Source organism: Hypanus sabinus, chromosome 8, assembly GCF_030144855.1.
Source record: "Hypanus sabinus isolate sHypSab1 chromosome 8, sHypSab1.hap1, whole genome shotgun sequence".
In the NCBI taxonomy this organism is placed as follows: domain Eukaryota; kingdom Metazoa; phylum Chordata; class Chondrichthyes; order Myliobatiformes; family Dasyatidae; genus Hypanus; species Hypanus sabinus.
The window spans coordinates 130,578,769-130,605,302 of record NC_082713.1 but is presented as its reverse complement, the minus strand read 5'-3'; the positions used below and the strand labels follow the sequence as shown (position 1 = coordinate 130,605,302).

The following is a 26,534-nucleotide window of genomic DNA, read 5'->3' as shown; positions in this document are numbered from 1 at the left end:
TATTCCTTTTGAACTCCATAATAAAATATCTGATACAAATGGCTGTTTTATTATTGTTTCTGGTAAATTATATAATACTAAAGTTGTACTAGCAAACCTGCATGCTCCCAATTTTGATGATGTTAAATGTTTGAACATTTTTTCTCCTCACTACCAGATTTAAATTCATACTCTCTTATACTGGGTGGCGATTTCAATTGTTGGTTAGATCCTAATTTGGATCGATCATCCTCTGTTACTAAACTACCTACTAAATCTGCCTTAGCTATTCACTCTTTTCTCTCTAATTATGGTATCTCCGATATATGGCGTTTCCTTCATCCTACTGAGAGAGACTATTCTATTTTTTCACATGTTCACCATACCTTTACTAGAATTGACTACTTTTTACTCGATAATCAACTGATTCCATTTGTCTATTCTTGTGACTATCAGAGTATACTGATTTCTGACCATGCCCCAATTGCTTTGTCTTTAAATTTTCCTGGTCTCCCTCAGAGGAATAAACACTGGCATTTTGACTCGACTTTACTATCGGATGATGATTTTCTAAAATTTATTAAAGATCAGATAACTTTTTATTTTAACAAAAATACATCATTTGAAATGTCTTCCCAGATTGTCTGGGATGCCATGAAAGCATATTTGAGGGGTCAAATAATCTCCTATACAGCAAATCTTAATAGAAAGTCCTGTGCAGATCGATTAGACCTCATTAATCAGATTAAAGAATTGGATCAACTGTATGCTCAAACTAAGAATCCTGAATTATACAAGAAGCGTGTAGAACTTCAAACTAAATTTAATCTTCTGTCTACTCAACCTGTCGAACGCCAACTTCTTGAAAGTAAGAGTCGCTTCTATAATTCATGGTGACAAATCTGGTAAATTTCTAGCCAATCAGCTGAGGCGTTCCAAAGCCAAACAACATATTACAAAGATCCGGAAGGAGAATGGAGACTTTACATTGGATCACTTAGAAATCAATGACGCATTTAAAAATTTCTATTCTCGACTTTATTCCTCTGAATCTTTGAAAGACAATATCTCTGTTGATCATTTTTTAAATAATCTGAATATTCCTTCGCTTTCATCTGATTTTAAAGCCAAACTTAACACGCCTATATCATCAGAAGAAATATCTTTTGCAATTTCTGCATTGTCTTCAGGGAAATCTCCTGGACCTGATGGGTTCCCCGTAGAATTTTATAAATCATTCTCTTCACTTCTTTCTCCTCAGTTATTCTCAGTATTGTCTGACTCGTTTAATTACGGTAAATTGCCACCCTCTTTTAATGAGGCATCTATTATTCTTTTACTAAAAAAGGGTAAAGACCCAACAGAGTGTTCCTCGTATAGGCCGATTTCTTTGCTTAATGTTGACGTTAAAATCTTGGCCAAAGCTTTGGCTTATAGATTAGAAACTGTTATTCCCTCTATTATTTCTGATGATCAAACTGGTTTTATTAAAAACCGTCTTCCTTTTTTTTAGCATTCGGTATTTAATTAACATTTTATATTCACCTCCAACTGGGATTCCTGAATGTGTTATTTCCCTCGATGCGGAGAAAGCATTTGATCGTATAGAGTGGAACTACCTTTTTGCAGTTTTAGAAAAAATTGCTGTATTTGTGTCCTACTGCCTCTGTTTTGACTAATTTTCAGAAATCCCAGTTATTTAACCTCAAACGTGGCACCCGTCAGGGATGCCCTTTAAGTCCCTTTCTCTTTGATTTGGCTATAGAACCTTTGGCGATAGCATTTCAAAATTGTCCTAAATTGACCAGGATTTGGAGAGGGGGTGTTGAGCATAAAGTTTCTCTTTATGCTGATGACTTATTACTTTTTCTTTCAAATCCACCTACGTCCTTACCTCCAATGTTATCACTTCTTGATCAGTTTAGCCAGTTCTCTGGCTATAAACTTAATTTACATAAGAGCAAACTTTTCCCAATTAATAAAGAAGCATGAGAATTAACATTTTGTGATCTCCCTTTTAAATTAGTTCATAATCAATTTACTTATCTTGGGATTACAGTCACAAGGAAGTTTAAAGATCTCTTTCGTGAAAATTTTGCCAATCTTTCATATACTATAAAACAGAGTCTGTTACAATGGTCACCTCTATCTACGTCTTTGGTAGGTCGTATTAATGTTGTTAAAATGTATGTTCTCCCTAAACTTTTATATTTATTTCAATCAATCCCAATTTTTATTCCTAAATCTTTTTTTGATTCCTTAGACTCTATTATTTTGTCATATCTGTGGAAGAATAAGCGCTCTAGAATTCATAAAGTTTATCTCCAAAAATCTAAAAAAGAGGGTGGCATGGCTTTACCTAACTTTTGTTTATATTATTGGGCAGCCAATATACGTTGTGCTATCTTTTGGTCTTTTTTCCATGGCCAACCCGAGTGCCCTAATTGGGTGGCAATGGAGTTGAGTTCCACTAAAGATTTATCTATCTCTGCACTTCTTGGCTCTGTACTCCCTAGTAGCTTGTCCAGATTAATTGTTAATCCTCTTGTTAGACACACTTTGTGTATATGGGCTCAGTTTAGGAAATTTTATGGTTTCCACGGTTTTTCCTTTTCTAGCCCTATCTTACATAATCACCTTTTTTTACCTACTACGTATGATTCAGCATTCCATGAATGGTATAGGAAGGGCATTAGACATTTTGAAGATCTTTTTATTGACAATCGCTTTGCATCTTTTCAACAGCTCTCTGCTAAGTTCAATCTGCCCAATGCTCATTTTTTTTTAGATATCTCCAAATTAGACACTTTATTAATCCTTTAATTCCTAACTTCCCTGAAATGCCTGAGAAAAATGTTATGGATTTATTTCTTTCTATTAATCCACTAGGTAAAGGTTTAATATCATTTATTCGTGATAAATTAGCATCCTTACGACGTGCCCCTGTGGATAAAATTAGAATGGCTTGGGAGCATGATTTAAATATCTCCTTATCTGATGAGACTTGGGACTCGATTCTCAAATCAACCTCAAATCAAATTCAACCTCTCTTTGTGCTTGCCATTGCCTTTTACAGTTTAAGATTGTTCATAGAGCCCACATGTCTAAATCTAAATTATCTCGATTTTACCCTAATATTAGTCCTCTTTGTGATAAATGCAAAAGGGGCGAGGCCTCTCTTATTCATATGTACTGGTTTTGTCCTAGCTTGGAGAAATTTTGGAAAGATGTCTTCACAAAGTTATCTTATATTCTGAATCACCACCTAGAACCTAACCCTTTAATGCGCTTTGTTCAGTTTTTTGGATGAGACAGATTTACGTCTGAGTTCGACCAAGTGTTGAATATTATCTTTTGCTTCTCTCCTGGCTAGACGTTTAATCCTCCTTAGATGGAGGGATGTTGCCCCGCCCATGCATGCTCAATGGCTTAATGATATTATGTCCTGCCTAGACCTTGAAAAAATTCATTAATCAGTTCTTAATTCGGATACAAAGTTCCATAAGGTCTGGGGACCTTTTATTGAGTACTTTCATAGCCTTCCTCTTAACTAAGGTTTTTTTTTCGGTCCCTTGCTTTCAGCTCCTTTTTTTTTGGTAGTAGGCATCAATATCTTCTGTCGCTAAGTGTATTTACAGTTTTGGGGGTTAGAAAGTCCTGATTTATATTCGCTATATTGTGTTGTGGTTGGTCTGGAGTGTTTTTTGTAGTGGGGCTTGGGGAGGATACTAATTTTACATATCTTCAATTTGGGTGCTTTCTCAATTATCTTCTTTTGTATTATATTATTATTGTATGTTTATTTTTGCACTGTATTAATGCTCTTCATTTCGATCTGGGTTTTTTTTTATCTGTAGCGATGTAGAAAATGTATAAAAAAACTAATATTAAAAAAAGAGTTGATAATTACATTCTGATAATTTTGCCAAATCTTTTGCATAATGATGCCCAAATACTTGAAAGACTCTGTGTGCCATGCCCAGGGGTATCGACTTTCAATTTCTCTTGGTGGGCTATAGTAATATGAAAGTAATTGGGTTTTATCTATGTTGATCTTGTATCCTGATAATTGACCATACTGTTCAAAGGATTGCATCAATCCAGGTAAAGAGTATGTTGGTTGCCCTAGATAGATCAAAATGTCATCTGCATAACAAGCCAATTTATGCTCTGCCCCTTTAATAGTAATTCCCTTGATGTCTTTATTTTGTCTGATATATTGAGCTAATGGTTCCAGATATAACGCGGAGAGTAATGGTGACAATGCACAACCCTGTCTCGAGCCCCTTTCTAGGATAAGACTATTTGATAAATATCCATTGATTTTAATCCTAGCAGTAGGATAATCATATAGTGTCTGGATAGTTTTAATAATTGTGTCTTGGAAACCAAATCTATGTAAAACTCTGTAAAGAAAATTCCAATTTACCGAATCAAAAGCTTTTTCAGCATCCACGCTTATCACTATTGCTTCGATTTTATTTTTTTGTATATGATCCATAATGTGAAGTGTCCTTCATATATTGTCTTGAGTCTGGCGTTGTCGTATAAAACCTGTCTGACCATTATGTATCAGTATGGGTAGAAACTCTTCTAATCATTTGGCCATAATGGAGGCAAATAACCTATAATCTACATTAAGAACGGATATTGGTCTAAATGACCCGCATTCCATTTTATTCTTGCCTTCTTTCAGTATAGCTGAGATTATCACTTCCTTCCAACTGGGTGGCATTTGTGCCTTTTTTAGAGCCCAGTTCAGTGTGGGGAGTAAAACAGGAATTAACTCATTTTAAAATTCTTTGTACCACTCTACCGTATACCCCTCTGATCCTTGTGACTTGCTTAATTTAAGCCTACTAATTGCAGCTTTTAATTCAACTTCAGTTATGTCAGCAGTCATCGTTCTATTTTGTTCTTCACTTAAAGTGGGTAACTCTAAAGAATTCAAGAAGGTGTCAATTTGGGTTATGCTTTTCCCTGGAACTTTGGAATATAGCATTTTGTAAAACACTTCAAAAGCTTCTTGAATTTCACTTAGCTTATTTTTTATCATTTTCCTTCTTGGGTCCCTAATTCTATGAATTGTATTTTCTGCTTTTTTTTCACTTTCCTTTCTTTCTTTTTCAATCTTTTTATTAAATTTCATATATAAAAAAAAACAACACATAATAATGAATAGATTACAGATTCAATAAACTTGAGATTACATTAGTAATAGGATAATAATATCCTATTAAAACATCCATCAACAAAAGGTACATAAATCAATCAAGTCTATATAAATATATATGAAAAAAAACAAAAATAATCATCGAAAAAAGAAAAAAAAAATTGAAATTATATATGAGAAAAAATATATATTGAAAAAAAATACTAAACTAAAACTAACATGGGCAATAATAGCACTTTATAAATATATAAAGGTGTCAAGAAAAGAACTCCGGAACTCCATACCTGAACAAGTATAAGTAGAGAAAAGGATCTGAAATAGGCCAAATTAATTCATATGAAAGTGTCGAATAAATGGTCCCCAGGTTTCTTCAAATTTAATTGAAGAATCAAAGATAGTGCTTCTGATTTTTTCCAAACTCAGATAAGAAATAGTTTGGGAGAACCACTGAAATGTAGTAGGAGGATTTACTTCTTTCCAATTTTGTAATATAGACCTTCTGGCAATTAATGTTACAAAGGCAATCATTCGTCTGATTGAAGGGGAAAGCTGATTGCCATCTTCATTTGGTATACCGAAAATTGCAGTAATAAAATGGGGTTGTAAATCAATATTCCATACTGAGGAAATAACATCAAAAATGTCCTTCCAATAGTTATGTAAAGTGGGACATGTCCAAAACATGTGAGTCAATGAAGCCACTTCTAAGTGACATCTGTCACATTGAGGATTAATATGCGAATAAAATCGGGCAAGCTTATCTTTAGACATATAAGCTCTATGTACAATTTTAAATTGTATTAAAGCATGTTTAGCACAAATAGAGGAGGAATTAACCATTTGTAAAATTTTTTCCCATTTATCTGTTGATATATTACATCGAAGTTCTTTTTCCCATTCTTGTCTAATTCTATCCGATATTTCTGGCTGTATCTTCATAATCATGTTATAAATAAAAGCTACTAATCCCTTCTGACAAGGATTAAAAGTAAAAATCAAATCTGAAAAATCCGATGGAGTTGAGTTAGGAAAAGATGGAAGAATTTTATGTAAGAAATTTCTAATTTGTAAGTATCTAAAAAAATTAGATTTAGGTAATTCAAATTTGTTGGATAGTTGATCAAAAGACATCAAAGTACCTTCAAAAAAAAGATCACGAAAACATTTTATACCTTTCCTTTTCCATATACTAAAAGCTTGATCTGTCAATGAAGGTTTAAAAAAAAAATTACATAAAATAGGGCTGTCCAGAGCAAAGTTTTTCAGATTAAAGAATTTGCGAAATTGAAACCAAATTCGTAGTGTATGTTTAACAACAGGGTTAGATATCTGTTTATTGAATTTGGCTAAAACAATAGGAAGAAAAGAACCAAGAACGGAAAATATAGAATATCCCTTAACCTCACTACATTCCAAATTTACCCACTGTGGGCACACAGGTGAATCCAAATCTAGTTTCCAGTACATTAGGTTACGAATATTATTCGCCCAATAATAAAATCTAAAGTTAGGTAAAGCTAGACCACCATCTTTTTTAGACTTTTGTAATTGCCTTTTGCTTAACCTAGGATTTTTATTTTGCCACACAAATGAGGAAATTTTTGAATCAATATTATCAAAAAAAGATTTAGGAATAAAAATTGGTAAAGCTTGGAATAAATATAAAAATTTCGGTAAAATCATCATTTTAATAGCGTTAATCCAACCAACTAATGATAAAAATAAGGGAGACCATCTAGTAGTAAGTTGCTGAATTTGATGAAGCATAGGTAAAAAATTCAGTCCGAATAAATCTTTATATTTCTTGGTGATTTTTATACCTAAATAGATAAAGTTATCAGTAACAACTTTAAATGGCATCCTATCACTCAATAAGGTTTGCGCTTTTAAAGGGAATAACTCACTCTTATCTAAGTTTAACTTATAACCAGAAAAGCTACCAAATTGAGCCAACAAGGATAAAATAGCAGGAATAGACCTACTAGGATTAGAAATATATAACAACAAATCATCAGCATAAAGCGATAATTTGTATAACTTCTCATTACGGGTAATACCAAAAATATTAGGAGACTCACGAATAGCAATAGCTAAAGGTTCTAATGCAATATTAAATAATAAAGGACTTAAAGGACAACCTTGTCTCGTACCACGAAATAATTGAAAAAAAGAGGATCTATAATTATTTGTAAGAACAGAAGCAACAGGTTTATAATATATTAATTTAATCCATGATATAAAATTAGGACTAAAATTAAAGTTTCTCAATGCATTAAATAAATATGTCCATTCAACTCTATCAAAGGCTTTTTCAGCATCTAATGAGATAACACATTCTGGGGTTGTAGGTGATGAAGTATAAATTATGTTAATCAATTTTCTAATATTAAAAAAGGAATACCGATTCCTAATAAAACCAGTTTGATCTTCTGAAATAATCTGTGGTAATACCTTTTCTAATCTAATGGCTAAAATTTTTGTAAGAATCTTAGAGTCTACATTTAATAATGATATAGGGCGATAAGATGCACATAAAGTAGGATCTTTATCTTTTTTAAGAATTAGAGAGATAGTAGCTTCATAAAACGATTGAGGTAGTCTCTTCTTAACAAACGCATCATTAAAGATTTCACATAGCCAAGGAGAAAGCAATAAAGAAAAAGTTTTAAAAAATTCTACAATAAAACCATCAGGACCAGGAGCTTTCCCTGAGTTCATTGATGAAATAGCCTCTCTTATTTCATCCATAGAAATAGGAGCATCAAACAAGCTACAATCTTCATCTATCAGTTTAGGAATATTCAAGTTATTAAAAAAATTATCCATCGTAAACCGGTCACCGTCAAATTCTGATTGATATAAAGATTTATAAAAATCTTGAAAAGTGTTATTGATTTCTTTATAATCAGTAGTTAAATTACCGTCTTGTTTACGAATTTTAATAATTTGTCGCTTAGTCGAAATAGCCTTTAATTGATTAGCTAACAATTTACCAGTTCGATCACTATGAATATAAAATTGAGCCCTAGTCTTAATTAATTGATTCTCAATTGAAGAAGATAATAATAAACTATGTTCCATTTGAAGCTCAACTCTCTTCTTATAAAGTTCTTTGGTAGGAGTAACGGAATAAATCTTATCAATTTCTTTAATTTTATCCACCAATAAAGCTATATCTGAATATCTTTGTTTTCTTTTACCAGCGGAATATGAAATAATTTGTCCACGAATAAAAGCCTTGAAAGAGTCCCAAAGTATTCCTTTATCAATCTCTTCATTATAGTTTGTTTAAAAAAAATAAGTCAATTTGTTGTTTTATGAAGGTAATAAATTCTGGATCTTGAAGTAAAGTAGCATTAAGTCTCCAAGATCTAGTATTGATAGAAGAGTCCGGAATCTTGATAGATAACTTCAAAGGCGCATGATCCGAAATAGCAATAGAATCGTATTTACAATCAATAACATCTTTTAATAAACGATGATCAATAAGAAAATAATCCATTCTAGAATAACTATGATATACATGTGAAAAAAATGAAAATTCTTTATCTTTAGGGTTCAAAAACCGCCATATTTCAGTAATTCCAGAATCAACCATAAAAGAATTAATAAGTAAAGCTGATCTATTCGGAAGAGTTCGAATAGGTTTAGATCTATCCATCGAAGGATTCAAACAACAATTAAAGTCTCCACCCATAATCAACATATATTCATTCAAATTAGGAAGAGAAGTAAATAAACGTTTAAAAAATTCAGGACAATCAAAGTTTGGAGCATAAATATTAACTAAAACAACTTTCCGATTAAAAAGTGAACCAGTTATCAACAAAAATCTACCCTGTGGATCAGAAATAATTTCATAATGTGTAAACGAAATTGAGGCGTCTATAAAAATAGACACACCCCTAATTTTAGCGGTACAATTTGAGTGAAATTGTTGACCTTTCCAGAACCTAAAAAAACGTTGATTATCCTCCCTCCTAATATGGGTCTCCTGTGCAAAAATAATATTAGCGTTCAATCTATGGAATACTTTAAATATTTTTTTACGTTTAATCGGATGATTTAAACCATTAGTATTCCACGAGATAAAGTTAATAGATTTATCCATCATACCAATATTAATTGTGTGTATCATAAAAGGTTAAAAAGACACATAACCCACAATTTAGGAAGAAGGAAAATTGATTCAGGAGCAAACGGAGATCCTGACACCTCAACAATATTAACAATTTAAAGTCAGCCCATAAACTAAAAGCAAAAAAATAAAAAGCAAAAGCATGAAAAAAGATCCCTCCCCCCTCCCCCCACCCTTTGAAAGAAAGCCAAGCGGCAGGCGCATAAACTAATACTAATATTACCCCCATTTCAAGATGGCAGCTCCATAAGAAAATTTTTTAAGAAAAAACTATATAACACCCTAATTAAAATATAGAGTTGCAAAAAAAAATATATATATATATATATACCTACATATATATATATACATACACATACACACACATATCAGACAAATCAAAAAAAAAACTAAAATAGTAAAACCAGAAAAATCATTAATAAAAAAAAATGAACATTAAAGTTTAAAAATGTAATACACCTTTAAAAAAGAAATTCCATATTCAGATACAAAGATGACGTTTCACAAGCCAAGACTTATGGGAAGAAGAAACGACATTTTGAGAAAGCCATATTACAAAATATGAATATAAATTCAGCAATCTAATAAGAAAATTTAATTAAAAAAAGTTATCAAAATAGAATTTTTTTAAAAAAAAGATTTAATAGACACTACAACATATATATAAAAAAAAACTAAAAAAAAAGAATTCAAAACCTTTGTTCCATTTCTAAATACAGGCAAGCAAATAAACGCTTATAAAAAGTAAAGACTTACGGGAAGAAGAAACGACATTTTGAAAAAATAATTCATTATTACAAAATACAAACGTGTATAAAAAAGGATATTATAAAAATTAAAACAGCATCTATAAGCAATAATAATAGTAGTAAAAAAAAAAGACCCAGACCCATAGTTCAAAATAAAAAGTTATAACCCAACTTCCAGGGTTAAAACTTAAAATGAAATGACATCCTCTCTCCAAAAAAAAATCTTCAATGTAATTCATAGTTCAAGTTGCACTGGAGGATCGATATTCTTCAACAAATTTTTTCGCTTCTTCAGGAGTGTTAAAAAAGTGTAGACTGTTGTCGGGCAGCACCATTCTAAGCTTCGCTGGATACATTAAAGCTTGTTTAAATCCAATCGAATGAATCTCTGCCATCACTGGTTTAAAAGCGATCCTGGCTTTCATTACTTCATAAGAATAATCCTCAACTATTCGAAATGAGTAATTTTTGAAGGAGATCATACTTTTTTTACGAGCTAATCGAATTAGAAGCTCTTTCTCACGAGGATAATGAAGGCGAACAATCACCGCTCGTGGTTTATCAGGCACAGACGAAAGCCTCGCAACTCTATGAGCACGGTCGATAACAGGTTCATTTTTCAAACCTTCACCACCGAAAATTTCCCACAGTAATTTAGAGAAAAATTCAGTTAAATCACCGGACTCAACTTTTTCGGGAATTCCGATGATGCGCAAATTCTGTCTGCGAGAACGATTTTCAAGATCAGCAATTTTAAACTTATACTGATCTAAAGTTTTAGCAGTCGACTCTATCTTCTTCTCTAACACTTCAATTGTACATGCTTTTTCACAAATTGATTGTTCAAGAGTCGTGATCTTATTTCCATGCTGTTGAACCTCTAACGCCTGCGACTGAAACTTAGTTTCAAGCGATTTAACAACTCCTTCAAGATCGGATATTTTCGAAGTAATCCTCCTTTCCAAATTTAACAGTTTACTGTCCAATTTACCTTCTAGTCTGCCTTCCAGACCCGCAAATTTAGCATCCAGTTTATTGTCCAATTTACCTTCCATACCCGCAAATTTAACATCCAGTTTAATGTCCAAAAGACCAGAAATTGCGTCGATGGATACAGGATCCTTAGCCGATTTCTTACTTGTAGCCATTTTAGGTTTGACAAGATTAGATCAACTATTATTTTAGGAAAAAAGGGTCAATCAAAGGTAGCAACTCATATGATTAAGTTCGAAAAGATCTAATTAAAGGGTGATTATAGTTAAAAAAAATAAAGGCAGATGCTTACGTCGCCATCTTGAAACTCCACCCCCCTTTTTCACTTTCCACGCCAGTATTTTCATAGATTTCAATCCACTTTCATAATGTCTCTGTATCAGAAACATTAAGTTTTACCTGATTTCTTGCGTAGCCAAATTATTTATTTCATTCCTAATTCTTTTAAATTCCCCTAATGTATCCCGTTCCAAATTCAATTTGTGTTTTTTCTATAGTTCCTTCAGCCTATTTTGTAATTCCTCTAATGTTTTATTCCTTATTTTTTTCTTATATGAAGATATTGCTATAATTTTCCCTCTTAAGACCGACTTCAGAGTATCCCATAAAATGGGAGGTGAAACCTCTCAATTATCATTAAATTCTAAGTAAGAGACCAATTTCTTTTTTAATTTGTTCCTTAAAGTACTGATCATTGAGTAGACTTCAATTTAGTTTCCAAATAGTATTCTTTGGTTGTAGGTCAAAATCAACAGATAAATATATGGGTGCATGGTCACTTACATCTATTGTCCCAATTCCACAGGTGTTTATTTTGTCTTTGTCTTTTCCAAACATTATGAAATAGTCTGTTCTTGTATATACAGAATGTGGAGCAGAATAATGAGTGTAATCCCTTCTGTCAGGGAAAAGGTCCCTCCATATATCAATTAAACCAACATCCTCAAAAAGTGTATTAACTTTCTTATGTAAAGATTTTGTTTCATAGGTTTTTCTATTGGAAGAGTCTAAATTTGGTTGTAATTGTAAATTTAAGTCTCCCCCACATATCAGGAGACCTTCTGTTTCCATTACCATAATATCAGTAATTTTCTGAAAGAAACCAATATCACTTCCCAGGGGTGCATATATATTCAATAGAGTAACTGAATTGCCGTCTATATTCTCCCTTACCAGAATATATCTGCCTTCTTTATCTCCCATTTCGAATATTTTTTCAAAATTTAGCTTACTTGAGATAAGAATAGCAACTGCTCTCCAATGTTCTGATTTATATGAGGAGGAAAACAGATTAGTGAAGCCCATTCTCTTTAGTTTTTTATGCTGATTATCACTTAAATGAGTTTCCTGTAAATATACTACATGGGCTTGTTCTTTTTTCATTTTGGATAAAATTCTCTTACATTTGATTGGATTTAATAGCCCATTTACATTAAAAGAAATTAATTTTACCTTGTCCTTAGCCATCTGTATTTATCTGTCAGTGTATCATTGAAATTAGAATAAAACTTAATCAATCTACTCCCTGAACAAATAAGAACCAAGAAACTCAAATATTAACAAAAATGGCAATGAACGGGTGATTCCAAGGCTGAGGTCTCTAGTAAATGACCCTGCGTTGAGCTCCAGGAAATGTCTAGCTGTGGGGGATAACCCCTCTTATTTGTGAGTTGAGGGCCCCCATTGCAGTATTCATAAAAGTCAGTGAACAAATCCATTACACAGAAAAGATTTCCCTGTCTACTCCTCATATATATATATATACACACACACGCAGATATATTTATACGCATACATATATATACATACACACACACACATATATACACACACACACACACACACACACACACACACACACACACACACACACACACACATATATATAGATATACACGCACACACATTGCACACATACACATATATGCACACACACATATATATATATTCTCATTTTGGGGTGGAAAAAGGAGTAAGTGAGTGAATGAAGAATAACAACTAAGTAATATAAAATCCACATTATAATAAGTATTTCTCGAGATAGGTATATCACCGTGTATTTTTGCTTCTGTTTAGTTTCTCAACATTTTTAAAGTTAGCCAATCCTTATGGCTCTTTGGAAGGGGGTGAGGACTGTCTTTCGGAAACTCCCGGTCTCTTCCTGATATGTTTCTCTCGGCCTCCTCCCGTCTCATTTCGCACACTATTTCCCAAGCTGAGCGGGACAATTCCTCAGCCAGGCTTTCTTTTGTTTTGGTCATGCTGACGGGCAACTCTCTGGCCTTCATGTCTGTAGTTGCCTCTTCCACTGTCTGGTACAATTGCGTCCCATTGTCATAAAACACTCTAAGTTTAGCAGGGTACGGAGTTAATCTTATTTTGCTTTAATACTTGCTTTACTTCGGAGTATTCTTTGCATTTCTGGAGGACTGCGGGGGGGGTAATCTTAGTCAAAATATATTAACTTACCCTCTAAAAACACTCTCTTCTTACCCCAGGCCCTTTGTAGAATCTCAGCCTTGGTGCTGTACTGAAGGAATTTAATTATAATTGAGCATGGCTTTCTATCCTGGATAGGTTTTGGAATGAGCGCGTTGTGCGCTCTTTCGACTTCCAGCTCCATATACGGGGGAAGATCCAGCGCATTCTGCAGTAACTCTCCGACAAACTCCGTCATAGACGGGTCCTCCGCTCCTTCGGGAACGTTGTAGATTCTGATATTTTTCCGCCGTGATCTTCCCTCCAGATCAAGCAGTTTACCTTCTTGGTGATGTAATATTTTTATTGTCTTGCTCAGTATCCATTCCACCTTTTGAACGCGATCTTCCACCTTCTCAATGCGAGTCTCTGCCACCGCTATTTTTTGATTAACGCTAGCGAGCTCTGCCTTAATATCACGGAGCTGCTGCTTTATATCTTTCTGGACCTCCATTATTTCTTTCAGGATTTCGAAAATATTTGCCGGTTCATCTGAACGAGGTCCGGCAGCCGCCTCGCTAGCATGCCGTCAGGTCAGAGAGCTGCTCGCTGCACTCCTCTCGGACGCAGGCTCCGCAGTGTTGCTTTTTTAATTTCCATTTCTTCTCCCCATTCTTGCCCCTCTTTTCAGTTCAAATATTTTTTGAAGAATATTATATTTGACTGGTTAATGGGGCTTAATACACGTTTTTCCAGAGTAGCTAGTGACTTAAGCTGCCATTCTCGACAATGGCGTCACCGGACCAACACTAATAACATTTCATCCTCTTCTACTCCCCACAGATGCTGCCCATCACCTAAACACTAGAGGCAATTTACAGCAGCTGATTAACCTACCAACTTTCACATCTCTGGAAAGTGGAAGGAAATCCCCACGGTCACCAAGAAAACAAGAAAACTCCACAAAGGCAGGGTGGAAAGTCAGGGTTGAACCCAGGTCACTGGAGCTGAGAGGCAGCAGCTCTATTTGCTGCCCCACTGTGCCATGAAAGGTCTTCACTGAAGATTGGTCCATGCACTGGAACCGGTGACAGCAGCAACTAAAATCAAACTTACTCATAATACTTAGCTTGTTTTCAGAGGGATAAGAGTTTTTGATTTCCTATGTATGTATAAACAAAGGCAGACACATAAAAGTCCAACCCAATGGGATGGCCCATGTTGAATCTGAAGCCATGGACTTCATGAGAGAATACACAGATGCTAACACATGATGTTTCCTAATGAAGCATCTTGCCTCCAAACACCAACTCTTCATTTTTCCATAGATGCTACCTGACATGCTGAGTTCCTCTAGCATTTTGTGTGTGTTTCTCTGGATTTCCAGCATCTGTAGAATCTACATGATGCTTGATGGGAAGTTCCTGGATGTCAGTATCTCTGAGGATTTAACTGGGACCCAACATATCGATACATCTACAAAGAAGGCACCACAGCGGCTATATTCCATTAGAAGTTTGAGGAGATTAGATCTCTCACCAAAGACACTCGTAAATTTCTACAGTTTACCATGGAGAGCATTCTAACTGGCTGCATTACTGTCTGGTATGGTGGTTGGGGGGCTACGGCACAAGATTAAAATAAACTTAGTCAGCTTCATCATGAGCACTAGGCTCCGTAAAATCCAGGACATCTACAAGGACAATGCCTCAAAAAGGCAATACCATCATAAAGGGCCCCCATTATCTAGGTCATTTCTTGTTCCTATGGCTACCATCAGGGAGAAGGTAGAGAAGCCTGAAGGCATGAAGGCACATACTCATTGATTCAGGAGCAGATTCTTCCCCTCTGCCATCTGATACATATGTATATTCAAAGTTTTTTATTATTATGTATTGCATTGTATTGCTGCTGCAAAGACAATAACTTTCATGACATACCAAATGCCAGTGAGATTCTGATTCTGAGATTTTGATTGCATTGTCATTGACTTTTAAGGCGCCGTCTTTTTTCCCTCATCAGAGAGCTGTTCACAGCCCTTGAAGAAAATGCTACAGCTGCTTCATTAACTGATTTAACTTCATGCTTGATTTAACAAAAACATTGTCGAGGAATAGAGAACGGGGAGGTTTGGGAGGGGAGAGACAGAACATTAAGACTGACAAATTATGATAGACATGTTGATAGTGAGACTGCGTGACAGATAGACACAGACTGAGTTCGAGACTGAGTGAGGAAGAGAAACAGAGAGACTGAGACGCAGTGAAATGGAGACATCTGTGTTCAGGCCTCATGAAACACAGAAACACAGAAAACCAACAGCACAATATAGGCCCTTCAGCCCACGAAGCTGTGCCGAACATGTCCTTACCTGAGAAATTACCTAGGGTTACCCATAGCCCTCTATTTTTCTGAGCTCCATGTACCTGTCCAGGAGTCTCTTAAAAGACCCTATCATATCCACCTCCCACACCGTCACCGGCAGCCCATTCCAAGCACTCACCACTCTCTGCATAAAAAATTTACCCCTGACATCTCCTCTTTACCTACGTCAATTCACCTTAAAACTGTGCCCTCTCGTGCTAGCCTTTTCAGACCTGGGAAAAAGCCTCTGACTATCCACACGATCAATGCCTCTCAACATCTTATACACCTCTATCAAGTCATCCCTCATCCTCCATCACACTAAGGAGAATCATCCTCTGTCGCTCCAAGGAGAAAAAGCCGAGTTCACTCAACCTATTCTCATAAGGCATGCTCACTGATCCAGGCAACATCCTTGTAAAATCTCCTCTGCACCCTTTCTATGGTTTCCACATCCTTCCTGTAGTGAGACGACCAGAACTGAGCACGGTACTCCAAGTGGGGTCTGACCAGGGTCCTATATAGCTGCAACATTAGCTCTCAGCTCCAAAACACAATCCCACGATTGATGAAGGCCAATGCACTGTACGCTTTCTTAACCACAGTGTCAACCTGTGCAGCATCTTTGAGTGTCCTATGGACTCAATCCCCAAGATCCCTCTGATCCTCCACACTGCCAAGAGTCTTACCATTAATACTATATTCTGTCATCATATTTGACCTACCAAAATGAACCATTTCACACTTATCTGGTTTGAACTCCATCTGCCACTTCTCAGCCCAGTTTTGCATCCTATCAATGCCCCGTTGTAACCTCTGACAGCCCTCCACACCTCCAACCTTTGTGTCATCAGCAATTTTACTAACCCATCCCTCCATTTCTTCATCCAGGACATTTATAAAAATCATGAAGAGTAGGGGTGCCAGAACAGATCCCTGAGGCACACCACTGGTCACTGACCTCCATGCAGTATATGACCCCTCTACAACTCTTTGCCTTCTGTGGGCAAGCCATTTCTGAATCCACAAAGCAATATCCCCTTGGATCCCATGCCTCCTTACTTTCTTAATAAGCCTTGCATGGGGTACCTTGTCAAATGCCTTGCTGAAATCCACACACACTGCATTTACGGCTTTAGATGTAGCGTATATGGAACTTCTCATGACTGGAACTTCCACCAGCAACCAAGAGTGCTATCTTGTGAGTTGAAAATGAGACAGAGAGTGAAGGACTGATAGAAATAGAGATACAAGTAGAGAGATAAAAATACCAAAAATACATGATAAAATAAAGCAGAAAAAGGAGTGATGGGGGGGTATGAGGCAGAAGTGATGGTAGAGAGAGAGAGAGAGAAAGATCAGGGGTTTAGAAAAGAAAATAGAAACAGAAAAAGAGAATGAGAAATGGAGTAAGGCGGTGGGGGAAATGGAGAAAGAATTAGTGAAGATAGAGGTAATGTGTGAGTGAAGAGTAAGAGAGATTGAGAAAGACAGCGAGGCAGAATGAACAAAATGGAAATTTAGAGGAAGGGCCGCGGGGGGGGGGGGGGGGGAGTGTAGAATAAGTTCAAGAGGTTGTATCTGCCCCTAAAAGGGAGCACTGCAGTTGACTTGTTTCAGTAGTTGGCCAAGTAAAAGAAATTTTGACAAAGTACCAGTAATGTGATCTTAAAGAATATTTTCTATTCTATTAAAAAGGCTTTCCAATGATAAGATCAGAAAGTGCCTGCCTCTCACATAGTGCTGATATATCATGAGGGGATGGGGTTTTCTTGCTACTAAGAGCAAAAGATTGCTCTGTCAATCAGCTGACTGGAGTCACCCTAAGGCTCAAGCACAAGGTCCCAAGTCAGAGTTCCTTGTCTTCTGTGTTAGGAAGTGAAGAAAGAAATATAAAATATTCAGCAGCAGCTCTTCACAATCAAACTGTGTGACTGGGGGTGGGGGGGACAGCAGCAGTGAGAGGAAGCTCCTTTTCTTTCTGAGTAACAGGAGGTTCTGCCTCTTTGCCATATCTTCCCTTTGCCCCCACCCCCCGCTTGACTACTTAAGCCCATGACACTTAGCATTTCTCCTAAGCATTATTTGGGGCTGAGGATGACTTGATTTCAGTCTAGCTTTCTGTGTTGTGAAGTGCCCAGTGCAATCAGTGTAGGACAGGAGATGCATAACAATCTGTATGAGAGAAGAATGTGCTCCTTCAGTCGTTTACGCTGGGTGCCTCTGTGTGCTCCCAATGAAGGGTCTGGAATTGACACATGCATATCCACACCCGCTTTAGACTCTCTCTTGTTTCTCTACTTCCACCTTTACTTGTCTAGGAACATTATCACTTTTGTCATTTGTTGACTCCTCATGTCCAGCCATCTTCTGCTTTCCCTCCCTTCTGCCAAAATACTGTGCAGTTTTCCTATCTTCTGAGCTGACGTAGTGCCCATTGACCTGCCTCTTCCAGCCAGTCACATTCCAAGGAGCTTCACTCGATTGCAGAACTGTTTTATTTGGCTCTCAAATTGTCCATTTATATCCTCAGCATGACTGCAGTGACTGTACCCCATCCGCCTTTCACCTCCGTCTAGTGCCACAAGTGAAAGAGCAGAAACACAAGCACAGTCTTGTGGACTTGACCATTTTTCCAGCACAGACCCATGTGTTCCACCACTCTCCTGGATTTAAGAACAGAAACTTATAGAAATACTCAGCAGGTCAAGTAGCATCGATAGAGAGAGAAACTTGAAGTTTCAAATCAGAACCCAGTATGACAAAGAATCTTGAAACGTTAGCTCCGATTTTTCCCCCATAACCAACACCTGACCTGCAGAGTGTTTCCATTGTTTTGTATTTACACTGCACATTTCCAGCATCTGAATTTATTTGATCCTCTCCTTGATCTGTCCAGTCCTTAGAATAATGCCATCCAGAGAGTGATCAACTTCCTATTCAATGATAATGTGTTGCAAGCTAGTCAGTAGATAGCACAAACCGAGGTCCAAAATGGTAATGATAAGGTCAAGGGTCATTCCCTTCTGCAGGATTACCATTGCCTGGTCAGCTTTTATGTTGAAATTAGAACTAGACAGTGAACAGGGTGAATAAATGGCAGCCAAATAATGACATTATCGATTTGCCATAGCTTCTCAAATTAACTTTGACTTTTACACTGCATTTTAAAATGCTGCATGTTCCTCATTCACTATTTTATAGAACCATTGGCTGAAAGGCATTTACAAGATCAGAAGCCACCAAGTTGAATAGTTTTAAGAAGTGTCATGGCTGACAGATTGTTTATGCCGCTGGGAGGCATTTCCAATTTACTGACCTAGAGTTATTCGTGAGGAGTTCCGTGCCCTTGCTCCAAACAAATGTCGGCTTTGGTGCAGCCTTGGGTTTGCACTCGATGATTGCTTTGCCTCCTCTGGCCCCTAAGAGCTTTTTCTTCACTGGATTCAGCCTGAAGTCTGGTGCCAAAGCTAAAAGAAAACAAAGTAAGTTCAGAAAACCAAAACAATCGTGAAGCCTTTCACTTCTGCCTCCAACCTTTCCTTGCCTCCAAACAACATAATTCCATTTTATTTGTGTTAAATCACAGACAATGAAAGAAAAGGAGATGAGAAAGTTTAGATTGGAACTATGCTATTCTGAATGGATATTCAACCCCTCAACTTCACACAGACATTCTATTACACCATGGATGACACCATGGAAGAAAAAGAATTTCAAGATGTATATTGTATACATTTCTCTGACATTTGTAAATGTACCTATTGAATTCCTTATCCACACTAGCTTATCCATGTTATGCTAAAAACCTTAAACAGAATCATACTGTTGAGAGCCCATATGCTCTTGGAACATCTCTCTTGGAACATCTCTCTTAAAAATGCATCAATTAGTCTCCCCTTTCCTCCTTCCTGGAAAAACAGAAACCATAGTTTAAAAATCCTCTAAAATTTACAACTAAATCTGACTCTACTATCCATTCAAGCCAGTTGAACTCAAATTCCTTATATTTCCCTCTGGTTTGGCTATGAATTATCTTAACTCTGTCATTCGGTCAGCAATAAACTTATTCCTGCACATTGTTTACTCTCTAAATATCAGTAATTATTAACTCCAGCTTCTTTGCTCTGCAGTACTTAAGTCCCAAAATCCCTGGGTATTTTCCATCATCTCTCCAATCTCTGCTTGGTCTTGATCCATTCCCAAAACTGATCAGTGTGTCCAGCTGAGATCTAAGCAATGATTTTAAAGTCTTTAGCAGAACTTAGAACCAGTGATTTTCTTTTTAACTAAACATTCTGCCGTACTTTGTGATGAATACCAACCCAAAACCTTGAGCTCTGCATTGGAATACAAGGATCCATGCTTGTTCTCTGCCTGGCATTGATACATTCCAGCGTCTCCCAGAGTCAGTTTTGAAATTCGCAGTTCCCCTCTGTTTATCCGGTATCGGCCCTAGGTACAGTTAAGCATAGGATTACATTCTTTGTAAATCTCAGTCCAACCAATCATCAGTGCCAGCCTGTATATGCCACGTCAGCTTCCTGTCATCTTTTCACATCTTAACCTGTCACACCAGCTGCAGAAATAAAGGACCAACAAAACTTGCAGAGCTTTACATGATTCATAGCAACACACTGAAGGAAAGTCACTTTTACATCAAGGACCTGAGAAAGAAAGAGGCACACATTTGTAATTGCATAAAAATAAACTTGAAACTGTTAATCAAGGGACTGGGATGCTCTTCAGATTGAAGAAGGTGCTTGGTACAAAGAAAGAAACATAACACTTCCAATCAACGGTCCACACAAAATATCCAAAGAGACGTGCACTTCTCATCTTTATGCCGTGTACAAACAGGCACATGGCAGCAACAATGGAAATGATGAACCTCACTGCAGGCACAGCTTCCTACCCCATATATTACTTCTCCATTTCGGAACCATCTGTAAGTGGGCTGGGGCTTCCCTCCTGCTTCACAGGGCCAGATCAGCTCACCCTCGACGTCTTCGATGGTGTCATTGATGGGACGGATCCAGTAAGGATGCGCTGAAAAGCAGGAGAAGTCTCAGGTTAGATGATGGACCAGTGATACTGTTATTATCATCCTTGCCCACTAATTGCTAAAATGAAATAGAAAATCAATAAAAATGAACTGGAAGCAGGCTACTGTTGCTATATGTATTATCTTTTATTCCACTTGGACTTTAGGCTCTCTATGAGGCACTCTTCTTGTTATGATGAACACCACACTTCCCTCTTCACACCATCATCGCTAATAATATTTAATCACATGCTTGCCATGAAGTAACAGATCTTGCCACATTGTCCTTTCTCCTCCAGTCCTGTTCCTTTCTCTGGTTAATTTTTCTCACAAGTCACCAAATCACCAATCCTTCTCATGGCCTGAAATTCTCTTTCCACAGATACTGCCTCACCTGCTGAGAATCACTAGAGATTGTGGATTTTTATTTCAGATTTTACATTGATTCATTTTGCTTGGCTCTTTGTTTGAGCAACACGAATGAAAAGAGCAGAACACTCAAGTACAGAAAATTTTGAAAACCTGTAGCGACTACTAAAGGGGAAAAGAGTTAAAGGGAGAACTGAAAAGTGGTACATTTTGCTTAAAACTTGAGAGAAGGTGTTCATTTTCAAAGGCATCTGGGTTGACTTGTACCCAAATCACTTGAAGTAAACTAAGTAACAAGCAATTAGGAAAGAAAGTGACAGACAACTGAGAGGTGATCTCATTAAAAGTTGAGCTTCTTCTTTAAGAGCTCAGTGTGGCAGGGTGAGAGAACTGGTCCAGAACCAGGAGTCCGACTGTCAAAATAGCCTCTCAGGACTGACATAGAAAAAAGTTCTTCACTCAAAAGTTGATGAATTTTTGTAATTCACTACCCATCCACAAGGATGGTTCTATGTTGAAGATACTAAGAACTGAGAACAATAGAAATTAAGGTAATCAAGAGATAGGGGGTTGAGCAGATGAGAGGAGGTGTGATAGAAGTTGAACTATGATCTTACTGAACAGCAATCCAGGCATCACTTACTACCTAATAGTACTCCTCTTCCAGTGAGGAAAACGCACACCTTTCTATCGGCCATTCATTTAACCACTCATGCTCTCTGTATCTACTCATAAGCCATACTGCCAAAAAACTCCACAATTCTACCAAGCTTCATGTCATCGGCAAAGTGCTCCATCAGCAGCAAGGAGGACACAGATTTAATCTAATAAGAGAAAGGAAACATGCGTATGTGGTGCTGGTAGGTGAAAAGGGAGAGGAAGATGAGAGGTTTTGTTTCATAGATCAAGTTGCTATGATCATGAATACTGAAGGCCGATTGGTAATAACTTTCTCTTTGGTGCAAAGGAGGATAAGAGGCGATGACAGAGGTGAACAAGATGATAAAGGGACATAGATCGAGTAGATAGCCAGAGACTTTTGCCAGGGTGGAAATGGCTAATACCAGGGATCATCATTTTAAGATGACTGAAGGAAAGTATTAGGGGAATGTCAGAGGTAAGTCTTTTACACAGACAGTAATGTGTGTGTGGAACGCTCTGCCAGTGGTGGTGGTAGGGAATTTCTGAAACTCTTAAGATAGGCACACGGATGATAGAAAAATGGAAGGCAATGCAGGAGAGAAGGATTAGATTGATCTTAGAGTAGATAACACTACAAAGTGGGCTGAGGGCCTTTACTGTGTTGCAGTGTTCTCTGTTAATCAGCGAAGCAGCTTCCTGGGGTCTGAATTCCTCTGTCAGCCTCCCAACATAAAATGCATGAAAATCACAATTCTCTCCCAGAGTTGTACTCGTGCCAATAATGTTTCTGCGCTCTGCCAAGGATTATGTGTAAGAATATGGTCTGATTGTAGCCTCTGTGTTCCCTGACACCGATTGGAGTTCGAGTTCTAATCCCTTCACTGCTCTGCAATGCACTTGATCAGCTGTTGAATGGAAGACCTCACTGGTTCAATTAAAGCTCCTTAACAAACACTCACAGAACTGACCACATTCCCAGAAGTGTATAAATGGGATATAAAGAGGTTGACTTTGCACCAGATCAAACGTGACTGGAAAGACAATGTTGTGGCACACAAGTACTTTCAGTAACTTATCACTAAGAATTAAATCCAAAGCCAAAGTATTACTTCGGGTGGGATGGAGTGAAGTAGGTCTGGGGAGAGTTTTAAACTCATCAGGTTCTGGAATGCAAGTTGTAAAGACATTGCAATGTTTGAATTTCAGCATCTGTTGACCATGAGGAATCTAATCAGTATATTTAAAATTATAATAAAAAGTTTTTAAACCCCTCAGATTCATGGAAATCGATTCCCTTTGTACATAGACGGCAGCAACATGAACATTGCAGTGAAGAAGAAAGAAGCACAAGGCAACTTTAAAAACAGCAAGAAAGAATATACTTTACTATATTATTGCATATATAGGTTCCATAGAAGCTTAGCAGTTAGCACGACACTACAGTTCAAGGCCACGGAGTTCAGAGTTCAATCCCAGCACCCTCTGGAAGAAGTCTGCATGTCCTCCCCATGAGATGCATGGGTTTTCTCCGGGTGCTCTGATTTCCTCCCACACTCTAATGATGTACCAGTTAGTAGGTTAACTGGTCATTTTAAATTGTCCCATGATTAGATTAGGGTTAATCAGAGGTTGACAGGGGATGCTGGGCAATGTAGCTTGAAGGGCTGAAAAAAATATTGCTTCTTGAAAGTAAACCTGTCACAGTATTTTGAGATACACTTTATGAGCAGGTTTAAGGGCTCATGGTCATAAAGAACAATTGCAGGACGACAGTGAGGAAGAATGCCTTGACTTCAAAGACACAGAGGGGCTGCTATGTTTGGGTGGACAGACTGAAGCCAGGACATTGGACTCTCTAAAGAAGCTGCCAAAGGCTACTTGAGAGAGATACTAATGTTGGTCTTTAGGGAGGTTATAAAGGAGTCTTGCACCAGCTGAGACTGTCAACAGGGACTATCTCCCCCTCGACAAATTGTGACCTAATGGTGATAGGAGTGAAACTGAACTGCATCTGAAGTTCAGCTTGGCAGCTCTAAAGAGTGATGCCAGAAAATGTCAAGATGAGAACATCTTCTGCAGCAACACACACAAAATGCTGGAGTAACTCAGCTGGTCAGGTAGCATCTATGGAAGGGAATAAAAGTTGCCATTTTAGCCTGAGACCCTTCATCAGACTAGAAAATAAAAAGGCAGAATCTACTTCACATCTATGTGTTTGATGTCACAGAACTTCTTCTGGGGCAGGGCTGTTCCCTCTACAGTGGCTGTCCACTGCCTCAGGGTTGTTTGTGGACCGAACAATATAACCATACTTTAGTCCACAGCCATCTGTCAGAAATGGGCATGTAAAAATTCTTTACACATGATTATTGACATCCTTTATTGGCTGACTAAATGATTATATTTACTGTTAGAGGAAACAATGCCATACATGTCATCGGTTTTCCTGATTTAGTATCTGAGCGGAAATGATCAAGCTTTGTATTTCTGATAGAGAAGTATGTTCTCTCAGCCAAAATCCTTTGATAGAGTCCAATCACAAACAAGAGAAAATCTGTAGATGCTGGAAATCCAAACAACACACACAAAATTCTGCAGGAACTCGGCAGGCCAGGCAGCATCTATGCAAAGGAGTACAGCAATGTTTCGGGTTGAGACCCTTCATCAGGACCTTAATTCAGTCAAAGATCCTTTGATAGAATTAAGGTGGAGAAATGAGATTGACACTTCAGTGATTACTGTTTCAGATCTGATGTGTTTTTTGATTTCCTTGATGTTGGTAACATTTGGTTTAAGAGATTTGATAAATGCAACTGGCAGTGGTAGTGAGCATAATCTCTGGTTGCAGGGAGCTCAGTATAACAAATAATTTCAGATATTGTACATTTTGATAAGTCAGAAGTGTGCAGGCCTGTAAGAAGATTATGGTCATCTAGAGTTTAATAAAAACTAAACCTGTCATAAAGCTCAGGCATTTCCTCAGCCAGTTTGTTTCAAGAGCCAAGTCCTGTAAAATAAATTAGTGTGGCTTTCTTCTCTATTTAGGTCATTACACAAGACTTGAAAAAGAGGTTTGCTGTGTGTTGTTGAAAGAAAATCTATCTGCTCCAGCTGGCTAGAAGACACCCAACAGGGGTGAAAATAAGAAATGAAAAAAAGTCAGTGGGGTTTAATTATAAAAGCTTTAGATTTTCAGAGCTGTTTAGAAAATTTAAAGAACTCTTTTTCTTAGAATGAACATGAAAGGATAATGCTAAACTGCAGCAAGAAAGACAATGACAAGCACCATATGTACATTTTCATCCTGAACGTTCAACTGTACAGGAGTCACCACCCTCAATAGCACAAGGGGTAGAGTCAAGAAACATAGGAGATGCTGCAGATCTGAAATAGTCATCACTGAAATACCAATTCCATTTCTCCTCCATCCATATCAAGGGATTTTAACTGAGAGAACATGCTTCTCTATCAGAAATACAAAGCTTGATCATTTCCACTCAGATAATAAATCAGGAAAACTGGGAACATTCATGGCATTGTTTCCTCTAACAGTAAATATAATCATTCAGTCAGAGCTAACAGAATTAGTCAATAATTCTGTGCAAAGACTTGTCAAATGCCCGATTCTGACAGGGGACCCATTTCTTTAGAGTCTTATTCAAAGGATGGCACTAATAACAATTTTGCACTCCAATAACAAATGAGAAAATTAATTCCTTCTCATTTCTGACTTAAATGGAGAGGCCTTGTTCTGAAATTGTGCCGCAGGTTACATTTTCTCAGCCTGTACCTTGTTAAGCCCCCTCAGAATGCTTGAGTAAGTTCACCTCTTGTTCTTACATATTCCAACTTGATGGAGCTTTGGCAACCCTTCATCTTAAGAACCAACAAGTGAACCTTCAACAGATTGGCTCTTATTGGAACTCCAACCCAGTAATGGAGGTGTGGTCTCACCAATTTCATATACAGTTGTAACAAGACTCCATTCAGAAATAGTTTGTTTACTTAATCTTCCTAACAGAACAGATAAGGTCACATTTCCTCATACCATATATCATCTGCAAAACTTCTGTCCACGTGCTTAACCTATCTACATCCTTGTAGATTTTATTTTCCTCATACCATGCTGGCCCACCTGTTTTTTGTCAACACACTTAATCACTGTAAACTTGGTTCCTTCACCTAACTCACCTAGACTGTAAATATTTGAGGCATAGACACTGATAGTTCTGGTACCTCACTAATTACAGTTTACCATCCTGAAAATGATCCATTTATTCTAGGTCTCCTTTTTTTGCTAGTAAACCAGTCCTTTACATGTGCTAATGTAGTATCATGAATGCTTCAAGCTCTCGCTTTCTGCAGTGACAGTTCACAAATTGTTTTGCAGAAATCCAAATATATTACATCCACTTGTTCTCCCTGACCCATCCTGCTCCCTACAACCAAAAAATAACTTTATGTTTATCAAGCATGACTGATTCCCCTTTTAATGTTTTACTTTGCTTGATATTCTTGTCATTTTCCCTTGTTACATTTGTGGTGTTCTAACCCATCAGAGCCTTTCCAGAATCTGGGGAGTTTTGGAACAGACCTCTGCAGCCACTTTCTCCAAGTTTCAGTCAGCCTTTAGTGCCATTTATTTACATTACACCTTCAACTTGA

At 37.1% G+C, this 26,534-nt stretch overlaps 1 protein-coding gene across 1 annotated transcript in view; it reads right to left on the bottom strand.

Moving 5' to 3' along the window:
- The window catches only part of LOC132397672 (contactin-1-like), a 412,092-nt gene that overhangs the window by 336,310 nt on the left and 49,248 nt on the right, over positions 1-26,534 (bottom strand). The window contains exons 8-10 of the mRNA XM_059976440.1: positions 20,730-20,863; positions 20,140-20,269; positions 19,134-19,284 (exon numbers count right to left, since the gene is read on the bottom strand). Coding sequence (XP_059832423.1) covers positions 19,134-19,284; positions 20,140-20,269; positions 20,730-20,863 — 415 coding nt within the window. The remainder of the gene's footprint in view (positions 1-19,133; positions 19,285-20,139; positions 20,270-20,729; positions 20,864-26,534) is intronic.